The sequence below is a fragment of the Staurois parvus genome, unplaced genomic scaffold (genome assembly GCF_062004578.1).
Source record: "Staurois parvus isolate SC_StPar_1 unplaced genomic scaffold, SC_StPar_1.0 ptg000106l, whole genome shotgun sequence".
Classification (NCBI taxonomy): Eukaryota; Metazoa; Chordata; class Amphibia; order Anura; family Ranidae; genus Staurois; species Staurois parvus.
This window is the reverse complement of record NW_028317902.1, coordinates 4,439,440-4,457,216: the sequence shown is the minus strand read 5'-3', so window position 1 is coordinate 4,457,216 and position 17,777 is coordinate 4,439,440. Positions and strand designations below refer to the sequence as shown.

The 17,777-nt window shown below is 44.1% G+C and overlaps 1 protein-coding gene across 1 annotated transcript; it reads left to right on the top strand.

The window, feature by feature from the left end:
* Positions 1-10,251: 10,251 nt before the first annotated feature.
* LOC149467542 (uncharacterized) lies at positions 10,252-15,853 on the top strand. The gene is made up of 2 exons (XM_089671505.1): positions 10,252-10,764; positions 13,101-15,853. The coding sequence occupies exon 2, from the start codon at positions 13,264-13,266 to the stop codon at positions 14,407-14,409; it is 1,146 nt and encodes a 381-aa protein (XP_089527631.1). The 5' UTR covers positions 10,252-10,764; positions 13,101-13,263; the 3' UTR covers positions 14,410-15,853.
* Positions 15,854-17,777: the final 1,924 nt, after the last annotated feature.

Here is a 17,777-nt window from a genome sequence, read left to right as displayed (position 1 = left end):
ATGTATGTGAAATGGTTTGATACAGTAATGTTTTACTATGTGATTTTAGTGTATTTAGTGAATGTCACCTTTAAAATTTTCAAATTTCCCACCAGTTCTGTTCCCGGACATCCTGACGTCGCAGGTAACGGAACCCGGAAGACAGATGCCAGCATCGGCCGGAGGACATTGCCGGGGACACTGCAGGGGGGATATCGCTGGAGCGAAGGACAAGGTAAGTGAAGAAGAGATCCCAGAGCAACGCTGCAAGGTATTCCCAAGTGTAGCTCAGGGTTACCTCTTGTGGTGCTGAAACGTTACCCCGAGCTACACTAGGGAATACCTCCAGGGAGGTTAAAGTTATTTACCTTCCTGTTCGCCCCTGCACAGTGACCTCGCTGTACAAGTTCTGCAGTGCCGAGAAGACAGAACTCCTGTGCATGTGTGTGAGCGTCATCTCAGCCCAGCCAATAAAAGTGACCGGCGATCTATACCCAGAAGCTGGTTGCCCAAAGAGGTCACTGGATGTTAGGGAGCTGTGGGATGCCTCATCACTGGGGTGAAGGTGAGTAAAGCGCTTTGTCTTGCAGCAGTTTGTTATTAAACCACATGCCCTCCAGAAGATTTACCCCCTTTACTGACCAGGCCATTTTTTGTGATACGGTGCTGAGCTACTTTAACTGACAATTGAGTGGTCATCCAATGCTGTACATAAATGAAATGTATGTCCTTTTTTTCCCACAAATAGAGCTTTCTTTCTGTGGTATTTGGTCACCTCTGCATTTTTTATTTTTTGCATTATAGACAAAAGACCGACAATTTTGAAAAAAAAAAACTCTATATTTTTACTTTTTGCTATAAACATATACAATAAAAAAAAAATCTAATTTCTTTATGAATTTAGGCCAAAATGTATTCTGCTACATGTCTTTGCTAAAATAAAATCCCAATACATGTAAATTAATTTGTTTACATAAAAATTATAGCGTCTACAAATGGCGGTATATATACTGGAATTTTTATCTTTATTTTTTTATACTAGTAATGGCGGCGATGAGCTACATATAGTGGGACTGTGACAGGCATTCTTTGCCTAAGCAGCTGGTCTGTGCCTCTAATTCAAACAGTTATATCAGTATATTAGGGAACCAAGTGGGTCGGAAAAGTATATAAGACCTTTTATTACTTTATTATAGGTTAGAAGCAAGGGGTATAAGGCTTAAAGGATAAGTTCACCTTTGGAACATGTAACATGTTCCACCTCCTGCCACCGTTCTCCCTGATTCCCCCTCCTTGTGACAGTGGGCAGGGAATCTTCTCCCTATAGCCGTTGTCAGAATCTAAAAACAGTGAAGCTGTATGGGGCTCAACCCACACAGCCGCGTCATTCATCAACTGTGCCGAGCATTTGACCTCCTGTGTTTAGACTGCAGCAGGCCAGCTGCTCGGCCCAGGACCCAGAAGTTAAAGGAGATCACTGGAGTAGCAATGTCTACTTCACTGATTTCCAGTTTGCAGGAGCCTCGGCCAGGTATGATATTTACACAGTTACAGTGGATATAAAACGTCTGCACACCCCTGTTAAAATGTCAGGTTTCTGTGATGTGAAAAAAATGAGAAAGATAAATCATTTCAGAACTTTTTCCACCTTTAAAGTGATCTATAAACTGTACAACTCATTTGAACAACACACTGAAAATCTTTTAGGTGGAGGGAAGTAAAAATAAAAAACCAAAATGATATGGTTGCAGAAGTGTGCACACCCTTAAACTAATACTTTGTTGAAGCACCTTTTGATTTAATTCCAGCACTCAGTCTTTTTGGGTATGAGTCTATCAGCATGGCACATCTTGACTTGGCAATATTTGCCCACTCCAAATCTGTCAGATTGTGAGGGCATCTCCTGTGCACAGCCCTCGTCAGATCACCCCCGGGGGTGTGGACATTTTTTAAAAAACTACTTGTTCAGGGACTAAATCGGTGTCCCAATCTGCTTGTCCCTCATGACAATCTTCTTGTCCTGATAAAAAAACATAAATTTAACCAAAACTATATTTAAATCTGCTTTAAGTAATGTCTGGGGCTCTTAAAAACAAAAGGGGCTTTATGGCGACTTAAACGTTTAATATTTTTAACATTGCGCTGTTTATCTCCTCCTCACCTCCCTGCCTGTCTCCAGCCCCGCCCCCGGGGACTAGCAGGGAGAGGAGAAACCTTGCAGTGTAATGAGCACCGATTGGCTGCTCATCAGGAAAGGGGAGTGTCCGACTTATCCTTTATCCATTTCCCTGCCAGAGCTGTTTTTGCGTTATTTGCATACGTTTAAATAATCATTTTAGACCTGAAGATTACACAAACCCCCAAAACATGATATATTTTCTAAAATCAGAGATCCTAGAGAATAAAATAGTGGTAGTTCCAATTTTTTATGTCACACAATATTATCACAAAGGTTTCAGTAAAAAAATACACAAGTTAATTTTAGGGCACAAAAAGCAATAAAGTATCCAATTTCTTTGTAAAATATAAAAGATGAGGTTGCAGTGAGTAAATAGATATCCAACATGTCAAACCTTAAATTTGCGTGCGCTTGTGAAACGGCAACAAACTTTTTTAACCCTCTATTTTCTATAGGCGACATTTTTAAAGCCCCTTATAGGTCATCAGTATAGTGTTACAGAGGAGGTCTGGTGCGATATGTAACATGTATATCGCAATCCACATTTTCATGTGTAGTGTAGGCACCCAAACATGTGCTTTTACGTTTGTGCGTGCGTACATGTGTGTGGGTGGGGGCCTTATATATGCTTGGGAGTAACTTCCATTTAAAAAAAAAAAAATTAAAACTTAAAAGTCCCCTATGTGATGATTTTTGGTGACAGGTTCTCTTTTTTGAGACACAAAGGGTCTAAAAGACCCTGCATGTCTCCCCTGTACTACACTTAATGTAATGCGGTGCACATAGCACCGCATTACATTCTTTCCCGGCCTCAATGAGCGGGAATCTGTCGAATGGGGACCCGGAAGTGATGTCACATCACCTCCGGGTCAGAAGAAGGGGAGGGAAGCAGATTGGATGTGTCCGCTCTCCTCCCTCCCCTATACCACATCCCGCTGCACCCACTGAACCAGTCTCGGGCTCGCAGATGGGCAAGCGGAGCCTGGGACATATAGTAGGGGAGAGACTGACACCGTGAGCTTCTCCCTCCCCTCTAGCTGACAGCGAGCCGGGCCTGCAGATGGGCAAGCGGAGCCCGGGAAACCTCACTCCGGGGGCACGGAGAGGCTGGCCCTGTGTGAAAGCAATCGGCGGCAGCTTCACCTGACAGGCTAAAGGCCAAAAAAAAACTACCTGCCCGACGCCTGGAACTACATGTCCTGGGCATCAGGCGATAGGAATTGCACATCCCTGACCCCACATATTTTCGATCGGATTCGGGTCTGTGCTCCGGCTGGGCCATTCCAAAACTTTAATCTTCTTCTGGTGAAGCCATTCCTTTGTTGATTTAGATGTATGCTTTGGGTTGTCATGCTGAAAGATGAAGTTCCTCTTCATGTTCACCTTTTTAGCAGGAGCCTGAAGGTTTTGTCAATATTGACTGGTATTTGAAACTGTTCATAATTCCCTCTACCTTGACTAAGGCTCCAGTTCCAACTGAAGAAAAATAGCCCCAAAGCATGATGCTGCCACCACCATGCTTCTCTGCTGGTATGGTGTTCTATTGGTGATGTGTTGTTTTTGCGCCAAACATATCTTTTGGAATTATGGCCAAAAAGTTCAACCTTCGTTTCATCAGACCATAACACATTTTCTCACATGCTTTTGGGAGACTTCAGATGTGTTTTTGCAAAATTTAGCCGGAAATGAATGTTTTTCTTTGGAAGAAAAGACTTCCGTCTTGCCACTCTACCCCATATCCCAGGCATATAAAGAATATGGGAGATTGTTGTCACATGTACCACACAGCCAGTACTTGCCAGATATTCCTGCAGCTCCTTAAATTTTGCTGTAGGCCTCTTGGCAGCCTTCCAGACCAGTTTTCTTCTTGTCTTTTCATCAATTTTGGAGGGACGTCCAGTTCTTGGTAATGTCACTGTTGCGCCATATTTTCTACACTTGATGATGACTGTCTTCACTGTGTTCCACGGTATATCTAATGCCTTGGATATTCTACTCCTGACTGATACCTTTTAACAATGAGATCCCTCTGATGCTTTGGAAGCTCTCTGCGGACCATGGCTTTTGCTGTAGGATGCGACTAAGAAAATGTCAGGAAAGACCTGCTAGAACAGCTGAACTTTATTTAGAGTTAATCAGAGGCACTTTAAATGATGGCAGGTGTGTACTGACTCCTATTTAACATGATTTTGAATGTGATTGCTTAATTCTGAACACAAATGAAAATATAGATGCCTCGCTCTATCAAGGCCTATTACCTGTATATAGTATAAAAACTATATTTGCATTAAATCTCTAATAGCTGCATGATCTCTTAAGTGTAACCATACATGATTGTTATTACTAATCAATACCCAAACATGTGTTGATAATAATGAACGAATGAAAAATATATACCAAAATTAGTGATAAAAAAAAAAGAAAAATCTGTGCAAATTTTATCAAATTTGTGTCCTTTGATGATTAAATAAATAATCCAATTGATAAATGAATATCAAATTTTTTTTTTTAAAATGTATGAAAAATAAATAAAAAGTAGAAAATGCAATAATTTTTGTGCAAAAACGCAAAACAAACTTGATGCAGAGTTCAGCAGGGATGAAATATCTGTGTGCTCTCCTTCCAATCAGCCTGAGGTGATGCAGGTGAAGGTTGCAGATAGAGGGCTACTATGTGAGCCTGAATGGTCATATGGATCTCTCCCTCCTCAGAACCTTCCTTGATCCAGCCCTTTAAGCATTCCTCATATGAATCATGTAAATAGAGAAAAGTGCATTTTATCGTTGCTAAAAATAAACACTTTAATATGCGCTCAATATGCACTCACATAGATTAGAAACAATCTGCGCTTTGTATAATAGCCGCTTGAAGCGGTGAAGACCAGCCTCTCGGGTGTGCTCGCATACACTACCAGTGCTTGCCGTGTAAGGATGAATGGTGATGTCACTGCCCCTTCCCAAAGCCGTTTATTATACACCTTATTTGCTCACAAGTACATTTTTAATATTCAGTTAATTCTGAACACAGCTACATCTCCAGTTATAAGAGGGTGTGCACACTTATGCAACCACAATTTTATTTTATTTTTGTTTACTCCCCCCTCCCTAAAAGATTTCAGTTTGTTTTTCAATTGAGTTGTACAGTTTATAGGTCACACACATTAGAGGTGGAAAAAGTTCTGAAATTATTTATCTTTGTCTAATTTTTTTACATCACAGAAATCTGACATTTGGGTGTGTAGACTTTTTATATCCACTGTATATTTGTCAAAGCTGGACCAATGTAATTCCTCTTTAATAAAAAATAATTAATAGCAGAGCTACAGTCAAAATAAAAAAAACAGACACTCACCTATCCTTCGATCCAGCAGTGTGTGTGTTCACACCGGCCGGGTTCACCAGCTATCCTGTGTCCCCAGCATCTTCAGTGTGGGCAGTTGCGGCTTCATAACCAGATAAAGAAAAATCCTCCTGCGCCTAATGGAGTGCCTATCGTTATTATCACATATCCCAACTACAGGCCAAAGCCTTTTAGTTTTATTACAGAGCAAGAGAGGGATACAGACTCTGGAAATGGTTTACTGCTGCCTGCGTCTCTGCTGGGGGGGTTTTTCCTCTTTTTTTGGTCAGGACAGGAAGTGATGGGAAACTTTTCCAATGGGGACACTTTCTATAAAGTGAGAAGGGGTCAGAACTTCTGACAATGTTTTCATTGCTATTTGTGCCTTCCTGTTCTGGTGACAACCCCACTCCTTGTACTGGCATAACGGTCAAAAATAAAGACCTGATAAAAATGTGAAGTGTATCTATAGCCTTTTTTCTAGCTTTGGATGGAGTGGGGAAGAAATAGAACTCTTGTTTTAATGCCCAGTCAAACCGGTGCGATTTGTGAATTGAAATGCACCTGAAATTGCATCTAATGAATGTGAATGTCAGTGTTTTAACATGTGCGATTTGCTGCACCGTGATATCTAAAGTAGTTCTTGGATTACTTTTTCTACAGTTTTGTTGAGATTTCACATACATAGACATAGTGCCCCATCACTGATGTCAGTGGGAATAATAATGCTCCATTGTTGGTATCAGTGGGAGGAATAATGCCCCAAGGGACTGATAAAAGCAAGAAAAGGGCTGCAGTTTGGAGACCACTAGTGTAGAGTATCAAACTGGGACAAGCAATGATGTGAGCCTAAGAAAAAAAGAATTTAATCCCATGCCAAAAAATATCTAAAATGATAAAAATTGCCAATTTAAGCTGTGCACGCACCCAAATATATTCCCACATCAAAAAATGTCAAAAATGAATAAAAACAATGCTGCACTGCTAATACATTCATAAAAATGTGATAGAAGATATAAAATTATGCAAAATAAATATACTAACACAGTGCCAACAGGATCTCTAAGGCATAAATAAAACACACAAACAACTTGCTGCCCTACTAGCACAGTATAACAATGTGACACAATATAATCACTAATACAGTTATGCAAAAGTATGTATATCAACATAGTGCCACCCTACTATATAAAGCATACATATGTATACGTAAATCAAAGACACATAAATACACACGTGCTGTCCTACTAACACACATGCAAATAAAAACAAAAGGTGTGCTAGAATAAGTAGAAAATAAATGTATATAGCACATATAATTAAAAAAAAGGGGCAACACAGTGGGTAAATGGTTAGCATTTCTGCCTGGCAGTACTAGGGTCGCTGGTTCAAATCCCAACCACGGCACCACCTGCCTGGAGTTTGCATGTTCTTCCTGTGCCTGCGTGGGTTTCCTCCGGGTACTCCAGTTTCCTCCCACGCTCCAAAGACATGCTGGTAAGCTACTTGGCTCCTATCTAAATTGTCCCTAGTATGTGTATGTATGAATGTGAGTTAGGGACCTTAGATTGTACACCCCTTGAGGGTTAGGGACTGATGTGAATGTACAATATATATGTAAAGCACTGTGCAAATTGACGGCGCTATATAAGTACCAGAAATAAATAATAAAAAAAGTCCAAAGACAGTGAGTCCATTCCTATGTGTTGGATCCACGTGCATAAGATAATCCCACTTCTCAATATATCTTCAATATACTACACTATACTACACTGTGCTCCTTCACCATCAGGTGTGCACGCTCATTTTAGTGCCCGGACATAACGGTGTGATTTGGGAATTGAAATCGCACCTAGTGAATGTCAGTGTCTTAACGTTTGCAATTTGCTTCAGTGCAATTTCTAAAGTAGTTCTTGCATTACTTTTTCTACAGTTTTGTTGAGATTTCACATACATAGAATATAATGGAAATTGCACTGCTAATTGCAAGAAATTGTTGCAAAAGTAGCAATAAAGTCTTCAGAAATGGCACTGAAATTGCACACAAATCGCAACGGTACGACCGATGACTTACTGCTATATAGGCCACTGTTAGAGAGACTTCCCCTCATCAGGTGACACAGTTTACTGTGTGAGGAAGTGAGAGCTACCCAACAGCCAAATAGACAGTAGCAAAAATTATTATTTTTTTTTAATTACGTAGGGAAATGCTAGAACCGCTGTCAGATTTTTATTGCTGTCTGTTTCCATGTTGTAGATTTTCCCTCACTTCCTGTCTGGTAAAAAAAAAAAAAAAAAAAGAGGAAGGTGTCCCCAGGACAGGAAGTGAGGGGAAATCTCTCTAGTGGAGCCCCAGACAGCAGTAAAAACCTGACAGGGAATCTAACTTTCTCCACTCTATTCCAACTAGAAAAAATAAAGATTGGTAGTAGATACTGTCATGGAAATTTTGTATTATTGGTCGAACTTTAAATGTGTCATGTATTCGTGTTATTCATATGTCTCTCGTGTGGCTTAATTAAAGCTCTGAAGGCTGCAATTGGGCCATGCGCATGTACAATGTATGTATTACAGTACTCAGCTTGGTAATGGATGAGATGGCAGATCTGCGCTTATAGACCGGCGTGTATACCACCACGGCATTCCATGCGAATGCTGCTGTCAGTAGACCGTGGGCCTGTATCCGCATATCAGCAGCATGGTACCACATGGGCTTCATAACGCAATGCGCAAGCGGTGTGAACTCCACGTGTAGGCTTATGCATATCTTACAACCCATTACTAATCTGAACTGTATCTGGGATGGATGTGTTTTAATAAAGATCGTATCGGGCCCATCCAGGTACAGACTGATATTTTTAGGGAGATGCTTGTGCAGAGAATTTTACATACCAATAGAAGCTAGTAGGACAGGAAATATGACCTCAGATGGCTCATAGGGGGGAAGGGGAGGAAGTCTGCTGACCTCAGAAGACTCATGGGGGGAGGACCAGTGATAGATAATAGCAAAGGCTATGCTCCAATTGGAATGTACATCCTCTGTATAGGTACTCCCCATTGCATTGTTCGGTGGGAGGGATTGACTTTATTCATGTGGGGGGCATGTGTGTATTCTTAATAAAACAGAGAGCTGAGCCTAAAATCAGCCCTTATGTGGATTGCAACCAGCCTTAGAGTGTCGTGTGATCATTCTAGGGTAACGGAGCTCCAATCACCCACAAATTCAACAGAACCAAAGTATTTGGATGGGCAGGAATTGTGTAGTTTGGCTGCAGTCGTGGTAAGCGAGATTCGCACAGCTTTATGGGGGATTTCTGCGCATCCAACTGCGAGTACTCACGGTAAGGAGAAATTCGTTAAAGCGAATTTCCAAGACAGTTTGGCGAGCCTGGTGGATACTAACGCGTATTCTTGCGTAGCTAACCTAGAACGAGGGGGGAATGGCCATCATGAACTAGCAAAAAGTATGCCGGCACATTTCAGGTCTCTCTGCCATTAAGAGGATCGCTTTTTGCGTGTTCGTGTGGCTGATTTCGCTCTCTGTTAGCTAACAAGAAATACCGCTTAACAAGGACCTCGTTTTTTGTCCTAAACTCTTGATTTGTGGGTGAAAGACGAGGGTTTGTCTCTGCGGAGAGCAGCAGAGGGGTGGGTTTTGGTTGGCTGGATTTGGTCAAGTTTAAAAATCTTCCAACCAAAAATTAAACAGGTATATGTTTTAGTGGGTAAAAGTTGTTGCATAGTGTTAGGTAAGTATTTGTGGGCTGTAGGTACTGTGGTGATTGCTTTACCCCCCTCCACGTGAGGTAATTATTACAGTGCTGAAAGGCTTAGGTTAATTGTTAACTGTTGTAAGATCTGTGTTATGTGGTCTGTACAATGTTTTGTGGTACTACTGCTCCCAGCAAGCATTTCTGTTACATGTGCATGTTAGTGTGATATGTTGGTGTTTTATGTCCGTTCTGTGATTGTGCCCAAATTGTGTTGTATGTGTGCTGTATATTGTTGTGTAATTGTCCAGTGTATGTTCTGTCTAAAAGTCTGTTTTATGTAAGAGGCAATTTTGAGGCTAGAGTCTACCATGTGTTTCTCTGTGGGGGGTCATTTTCTTGACTAAACCACATGGACTCCTTTTGTTTGGTGGCCATTTTGTTGGCTACCAAATGTGCAGTAATCTCTATGCAATGTGCATGAAGTTTCCTATATGCATTTGACCCATATTGTGTTTTTAATCCAAATTTTTTACAGTTTCATTTGTTTGCTTTTAGCTTTAAATTTGCGTATTGCCAGCCAATTTAAAGTGTATTAAGCGAGTTTTCCCTTCACGTGTTCCACATTTAATGAGCGCGGTGTAGTCTGGGTTTTTGCACATAGATTTCTTGTATAGTGATTATGTTTTTCTTGTGTTTTTCCTGTTAAAAGTAGTTCCTTATTGTAAAGCGGGTTTGTTTTAAGCTGCTGTGTCGCGTGTTTCACGTCCAGCAGACTTTTTGTGTAAACGGTTCTAGGTGGTTGCAGTAAAGATTGCGTGTATAACGTGGATCGTTTAGCGGTGCTGATAGGAGTGATTTTTGAGTCAGCAACAAGGTTACTTTTGGCGCAGTTTTTCGGTTTACCTCTGTGTAATTGTTTTACTGTGAAACGTCCCGTGTTTTTCATAAGGATCCACTTTGTCCTTTTTAACAGTTTTTCAGGTTGAAAAAGGGTTTTTCTGTGTGTATTAGGAAAGTTTTTTTCTTTACACAAATTTCCTAAAGGTCAGTTAGCAGGTTTCTGCCCAACCAGTGACCCCTAAGTAACATCCAAGAACCCCTCTTTTTGTTTTGACTTGTGTTAGCTACTGTGTGCAGGGAGAGAAAAGCCACTTTCATCATTGTGCGGTGTGGCCTGCCAAACACAGTGGGTGATGAGAACCACATAAATTACGCTGTGCGAGTGGGCGGTCCAGGGAAGTCCTGGTTACCACAAACACTTCGGGTGGTCAGGATCACACAAATTGCGCTGTGGGAGTGGGAGGTGTGCTCTCAGTCTGACCGCCACTTGATGCGCTTCGGGTGATCGATAAGTATCACATAAATTACGCTGTGCTGGGAAAGTGGTGGAATCAGGCCTCTCGGTAGGATCCCACCGAGTGCTCCAGGGGGTAAACAGGTACCCGGACGCGGGATATATACCAGTGACTAGTCACGATGGGCAGTAGTCAGTCCATGAAGAGAGAGGGGGAACCAGCCCTCTTCAGGGTAAGGACAGCTGCACAACTGATGAAGGTGAGTTTGGGGGGGAAGTCTACAGAACCCCTCAAAAGGTGGAATAAATGGTCGAAGGGTACCAGATGGGAAATTCCCCGGGAAGGTACATTTGACGCATGGAGGTGGGAAAAATTCATCTCTGAATTTGGACCACGGATGCAGGCGTCAGAACTAGAGATCGCACAGCTATGGCTTCACAGGTCAATCCGATTAGGGAAGCAAGGCATACATAAACTGGTGTCTGTCCGGAAGAACCAGGTGATGTATACCTGGCCTCCAGAGGGAATAAAACAGGAGGATCCAGTGTCAGAGGTGGAAGAAGCTCTTTCAGGGCTGACTCTACTAAGGCAGGCAGGATCAGGGTCTGCTGGGGTCCCCCAACAACCAACAGTGGCTGAGATAAGTATAACTGCACCTGTCTCTTCTGTTAGTGACGTCACTCTTGACATACCTTCTGTGTCTTCTGTCTCTATGCCTCAGCCTCTGCCTCTACCTCTCCCTTCTCCCTGCTTCACCCCAGCTCCTTCTGTTTCCAACTATGAAGCCTACTCAACAACCGATTTGCAGACTATCTGTGAATCAAGGGGAATAGACACCCGGTTAAAAAACAGGGCGGATTGCATCAAAGCGCTACGAACCACTGATCAGACCCCTGCCCCCCAGCTATACCCTGATCTGAGGGACCTCAAACCTGAAGGTGCAGTAAGCGAGGTGGTTAATCTAAGCCCACCGATGATGCTGGGTCAGCCCTTGCACTCTTCCCGGACCGAGGCCTATCCAGTCAGGGTGCAGCAATTTGAAGGTCCTCCCAATGCACAGGGGGAACGGACTTTAGGGGAACGGGTAGTTTGGCATGTCCCCTTCACCCCGGCAGAGATCCGCACTATTCTGGCTGAGCTCCCGGACTATCGAGTCAATCCGAGAGGATTTGCTCGAATGTTTGGACAAAACCAGTTCAGCTATGGTATGAGCGGGTCAGATTGTGCACAGATCCTGCGGGCAAAGGTGGGCATGGAAGTGGCCAGTACAGTGATTGCAGGGTGCTCTATAACCACGCATGAGGAGATGACTTCAGGGGGCAAAGAGTTCTGTACACAGCTAAAGGCAAAGCTTCCAGAAATGTATGGTGCTACCTCTACTACGGACATGATGAAGCTCACCCAGGGTCCTAATGAGGAAAGCGCCTGCTTCTGGCGCCGTCTCAAGCAGACGGCACTGGATGCAGATCTGGAAGTTGGACCTGATGCTCCAACTGAAGGGGTAAAGGTGACCGCGACGCACATTCTGTTGCGGGCCAAATTTTTGGAAGGCATCGATACTAAAATTCGGGAAAGGCTGGTTCTGGCCCGACCCGAATATAATGAGATGTCTATCCCTGCTATCCTTTCCACTCTTGCGGCAATAGAGAGGGAAATGGATAGAAGAAAACAAGACAAGGCCAAAGTTCTTATGTCCCAGACCCCACACGAAAAACCAAGGGATCTGGGTCACAGGAAGGATAGGCCCCCACCCAGGTGCTTCCAGTGCCACCAAACGGGGCACATGAGGAGGAGCTGTCCCCAATTACCTAAAGGTCGGTGGCAGTTCATTCCTGATGAGTCCTCCGCCCCTATGACCACCATGGTAAGTAACTCCTATGAATTCTCATAGGAAGTTGACAAATCGGTGTCGGCCCAGATCCATCTTTTTCTAGAGGAATTAAAATATCCCCTCCCTTGCCTCACCGACACCAGTGCAGCAAGAACGGTCCTGCGAAAACAGGACATCCAAGGCAAGGTACCCCTCTCAGGGGAAAACCCTCCTAACCCCTACTAACCTCACTATCAAACGATGCACTATTCTTAACCCAGCTTCTCTTCTTCCTGTGTCGGAAGATGAGAAGGGGGGGGAGGACAGCAATGACAGTGCTGAATTTTGCAACACGACTAACAATACTAACACCTCTTCTGCTAACATGTCTTCTTTGTCCACTACTAATCTCTCTTCCAAAGGACACGACTGCATTTCTTTGGTGGAACTGGAGTCAGCGGCGACACACCCCATATCACCCCGAGAGTAGCGGTAAGGTTGAACGTCTTCCGATACCCAAAAACCTTGGCCTGAGTGTCTCCCCATTGCCCCCTATTCCATCCGGAATGCCCCTCGGCAACCACATGGGCTGTCACCCTACGAGGTGTTGTTTGGGGGACCTCCCAAAACAGGGTTGTACTTTCCTCAACAGTTGTTGTCTTTGCATTCACAGCTTACAGGTTATGTGCAATCTCTGCAACGGGAGCTGCAGAAGATACACCATCGGGTTCGCGAATCGCTCCCCGATCCAAATACAATAACAGGTGTTCTTTCTATTGAGCCAGGTGATTGGGTCGTCCTAAAGAAACATCAAAGAACCGGACTCGAGCCACGGTTCACCGGACCATACCAAGTCCAGCTGACGACACCTACCTCACTCAAGCTCGAGGGACGAGACAACTGGGTGCACGCAAGCCACTGCAAGAAGCTTCTCAGCTACACCAGAGAATGAGGGGTGTCATTTTCCTTTTTCTTTTTGTTTGTATGTCTTACATGTGTGTGAACGGAGGAAAAGATGGCAGATACCCCAACCTTTTATTTAAAATGCACCTACGTTTAGCCAGAACCGCCAACAAAACCAACTGTTGGGTATGCTCTAAGCCCCCACCCAGTCATCACATGTCCGCAATGGCCGCTGTTCATGCCCTATATGACATCCGCGTCGGCATGAAAAAGCAAGGGACCCCTGGTCAGCCCCCACGTAGACATTTATCGGTAGAACTTAATGACACATTTTTAGCAGGTAACATCAGTTTCAGCACCAATATTAGCTCTAGCTCCTGTAGGGCCCTCGTCAGTCCATTATGGGTAACTGGGCAGCTAGGCAGCCCTCAGGTGTGCTTTAACATCAGCTTTGGCACAGGTAACAAGTTTGTTGGGACTACCACCTGCGAGGGAGGTATAACTGTCAATCTGACTAACCAGACTTCCTTTCTGAGTAACCACACTGACCGACCAGACCACGTGTGTTGGAAGGACGGATGTGATGTGCAGACTGAGGGAGCAATCCCCCAGTCTGTGCAACTGTTGCTCAGTGCCAGAGGCCGAACGAGGAACTCTTCCTGCTCTGCTCTGACAGGTCCATACTATTTTCTGTGTGGTTCGGCAGCCTATAGAACATTCCCCCAGAACGCGAAAGGTTCGTGTGCCCTCATAAAGCTAGTCCCCGCATCCTATGTAGTGATGGACCATGAAGAGTTGATGGTCCACAAGAAGGTAAGGATGGCAGGGAGAGTTCGCAGGGAACTGTTCTCTGAGGGCGACCAGGCATGGGCTTGGTTCCCCTCATGGACAGGATGGGGAATAGAACTTATGAAGCGCCTGAACAATTTTTCTGTCATCGTGGATAGTATGTTTAACGAGACCGTAGAGGCTGTCAGAGAAATTGCCCAAGAACAACGGCAGATGGGAATTTTAGTGCTTCAGGAGAAGATGGCCCTTGATTATCTTTTAGCCGCCAAAGGGGGGTTCTGTGAGTTCATCGGAGAGGATTGTTGTACTTGGATAGAAGACACCGATGACAAGGTCCAGGCCCATATGGACAAAGTTAGTGAACTACAGGGAAAAGCTAGAGCTATAGCTAGTAAGGGTTGAAATCCGTTCAAGGGTTTGGGAGGATTGGGAGATTTCCTGTTCTCCATCGGATCTTGGTTGAAGGAAGTGGGAGTGTATATCCTGATGCTTCTCTTTTTCATCTGCCTTTTATATGCCGCGGTGAGATGTTCCTGTTGCCTCATCGACCGTGTAAGCCAAGCTCGGGCAGACGACCACATCTCCATGCCCGCTCCGGGGATCCCACTCCAACCACTGATCGGGGGAAGACCTCACCAACCAACCACCTTCTCTACAGATTACGTCCTGGCTTCCCTCTAATTTATCTCTCTGAAGACCACATTCTCCAAGACCTTCAAGCAAGCTTCAAGCCTCATCATTGTTTGTGTCTGCGATTTGGAAAACTGTCTGGGTCGAGACCAGCCTTGTGTGGCCCCGTCTGCAGGGGCAATTTGAGAATCTGTTGCTGGATCTCCCCAGACCACCGTGGGATCACAAGCTTTATTCATACCACAAGTCTGTTTGTGGTTTTTGCAAGAGCCTTCCTGTAGTGAAGGTTCCAACGCTCTTGAGGATCATCGCTTCAATCAAGCCTGTTTGCGTCGAGTCTGCGTCGGGTCTTGTTGTTTCAGGTACCCCGTGGAGCTTTATTCTCAGGGACAACTACAGGAACTCTTTGAAGTTTGAGACTACACCCATCAAGCTGAAGAAGATCAAGAAGGGACACGAGGAGAATATGATAAAACAGGAGGGAATGTCATGGAAATTTTGTATTATTGGTCGAACTTTAAATGTGTCATGTATTCGTGTTATTCATATGTCTCTCGTGTGGCTTAATTAAAGCTCTGAAGGCTGCAATTGGGCCATGCGCATGTACAATGTATGTATTACAGTACTCAGCTTGGTAATGGATGAGATGGCAGATCTGCGCTTATAGACCGGCGTGTATACCACCACGGCATTCCATGCGAATGCTGCTGTCAGTAGACCGTGGGCCTGTATCCGCATATCAGCAGCATGGTACCACATGGGCTTCATAACGCAATGCGCAAGCGGTGTGAACTCCACGTGTAGGCTTATGCATATCTTACAACCCATTACTAATCTGAACTGTATCTGGGATGGATGTGTTTTAATAAAGATCGTATCGGGCCCATCCAGGTACAGACTGATATTTTTAGGGAGATGCTTGTGCAGAGAATTTTACATACCAATAGAAGCTAGTAGGACAGGAAATATGACCTCAGATGGCTCATAGGGGGGAAGGGGAGGAAGTCTGCTGACCTCAGAATACTCATGGGGGGAGGACCAGTGATAGATAATAGCAAAGGCTATGCTCCAATTGGAATGTACATCCTCTGTATAGGTACTCCCCATTGCATTGTTCGGTGGGAGGGATTGACTTTATTCATGTGGGGGGCATGTGTGTATTCTTAATAAAACAGAGAGCTGAGCCTAAAATCAGCCCTTATGTGGATTGCAACCAGCCTTAGAGTGTCGTGTGATCATTCTAGGGTAACGGAGCTCCAATCACCCACAAATTCAACAGAACCAAAGTATTTGGATGGGCAGGAATCGTGTAGTTTGGCTGCAGTCGTGGTAAGCGAGATTCGCACAGCTTTATGGGGGATTTCTGCGCATCCAACTGCGAGTACTCACGGTAAGGAGAAATTCGTTAAAGCGAATTTCCAAGACAATACACTTTAACTTTCCCTATTATGTCCAAAACTAAAAAAAATTACTGTGAATAGGCTTTAAAAACTGCCATGTAAAGCTGATAGTAGCTGATGAAAAAGTGTTACAGATCTTAAAATTGGTAATACAGATTTGTATTTGTCTGATAAATGTACCAACACACAGAGTGAGGACCTGGATAACTGATTAATCAGAGTTATACACAATCAGCCAGCCCCTCACACGTCACAGCACTTGGGTGGTCCTGATGAACTTACCAGCCGAAATCTGTTTGGTCAATCTACGAGCCGAAGATCTCACCACTGCTGGGACACCGGAGCCGCACAGCCTGGAGGCCAGTAAGTAGTGAGTCCTGGATGGGACTTGTAGTCCCACACTCTCCAGCCACAGGTGGCCTATATATGTAAATAGTTGCTACCTGTAGGTGTAATCCCCTGATCAGAGTACAGAGTGCGGCCTGGGACTTGTAGTCCCACACTCTACAGCCACAACTTGCCTAAACATGTAAACAAACATCTGAGGCCTGAAGGTCTAATCCCCTGATCTAAGTCATGAGTGTTAGCTGGGACTTGTATTGTCACACACTTCTGCCACAACTGACCTTAACATGTAAACAGGGCTTTTTTAAGCATGAACACAGTTCCAGCACTGAATGTATGTAATGGCAAGGAGTGCTGAGGTGTGCTGGAGTGTCTGTTGATGTTGGCTGCTGGGGGATCTATTGTTACTGATAGGAATGTATTTATGCATTGGGGACTATTGTTGCTGGAGGGTCAGTTGTTGCTGGGTGAAATCTCCTGTTGAGGGAGGAGTCTATTGTTGCTAGCTGCTGGGAGATCTGTTGTTGTTGCTGGGGGTCTATAACTACTGGGGTGGTATTTTGTTGTGGGGGGTCCATTGCTGTGGGGGGGGGGGGTCTATTGAGTGGGGGATTAATTGTTACTGGCTGCAAGGGGTCTACTGTATGTTAAGGCTTTTCTTGTTATCATTGACACATTGCATTCAAATTACGTAGCACCAAAAAATACTTGGTTCTGTATTCTCTAAAAGGGGCAGTACTGGAAGGTGGGTAGGAGGTGGAACCAAGGGACGGTGCTTGGGAGTGGAGACAATGGGTGACTCAAATGGTGGGGAATTCCTGCACCTATTCTCTGAGAAAAAAGCCCTGCATATAAACAAACAACCGATATATGTAGGTCTAATCCCCTGATCTACAGTGAAGAAAATAAGTATTTGATCCCCTGCTGATTTTGAAGTTTGCCCACTTACAAAGAAATGATCAGTCTAAAAATTGAAAAATCGAATGGTAGGTGTATTGTAACAGAGACAGAAAAGCAACAAAAAATTAAAAATAAATGCATGTCTACCAAATGATGCACTGGTTTGCATGTTCATGAGGGAAATATGTATTTGATCCCCTTCACAAAACATGACTTAGTACTTGGTGGCAAATCCCTTCTTGGCAATCACAGAGGTCAGATGTTTCCTGTAGTTGGCCACCAGGTTTGCACACATCTCAGGAGGGATTTTGGCCCACTCCTCTTGGCAGATTCTCTCCAAGTCATTAAGGTTTGGTGGCTGATGTTTGGCAACTCAAATTTTCAGCTCCCTCCACAGATTTTCAATCAGATTAAGGTCTGGAGACTGGCTAGGCCACTCCAGGACCTTAATGTGGTTCTTCTTGAGCCACTCTTTTGTTGCCTTGGACATGTGTT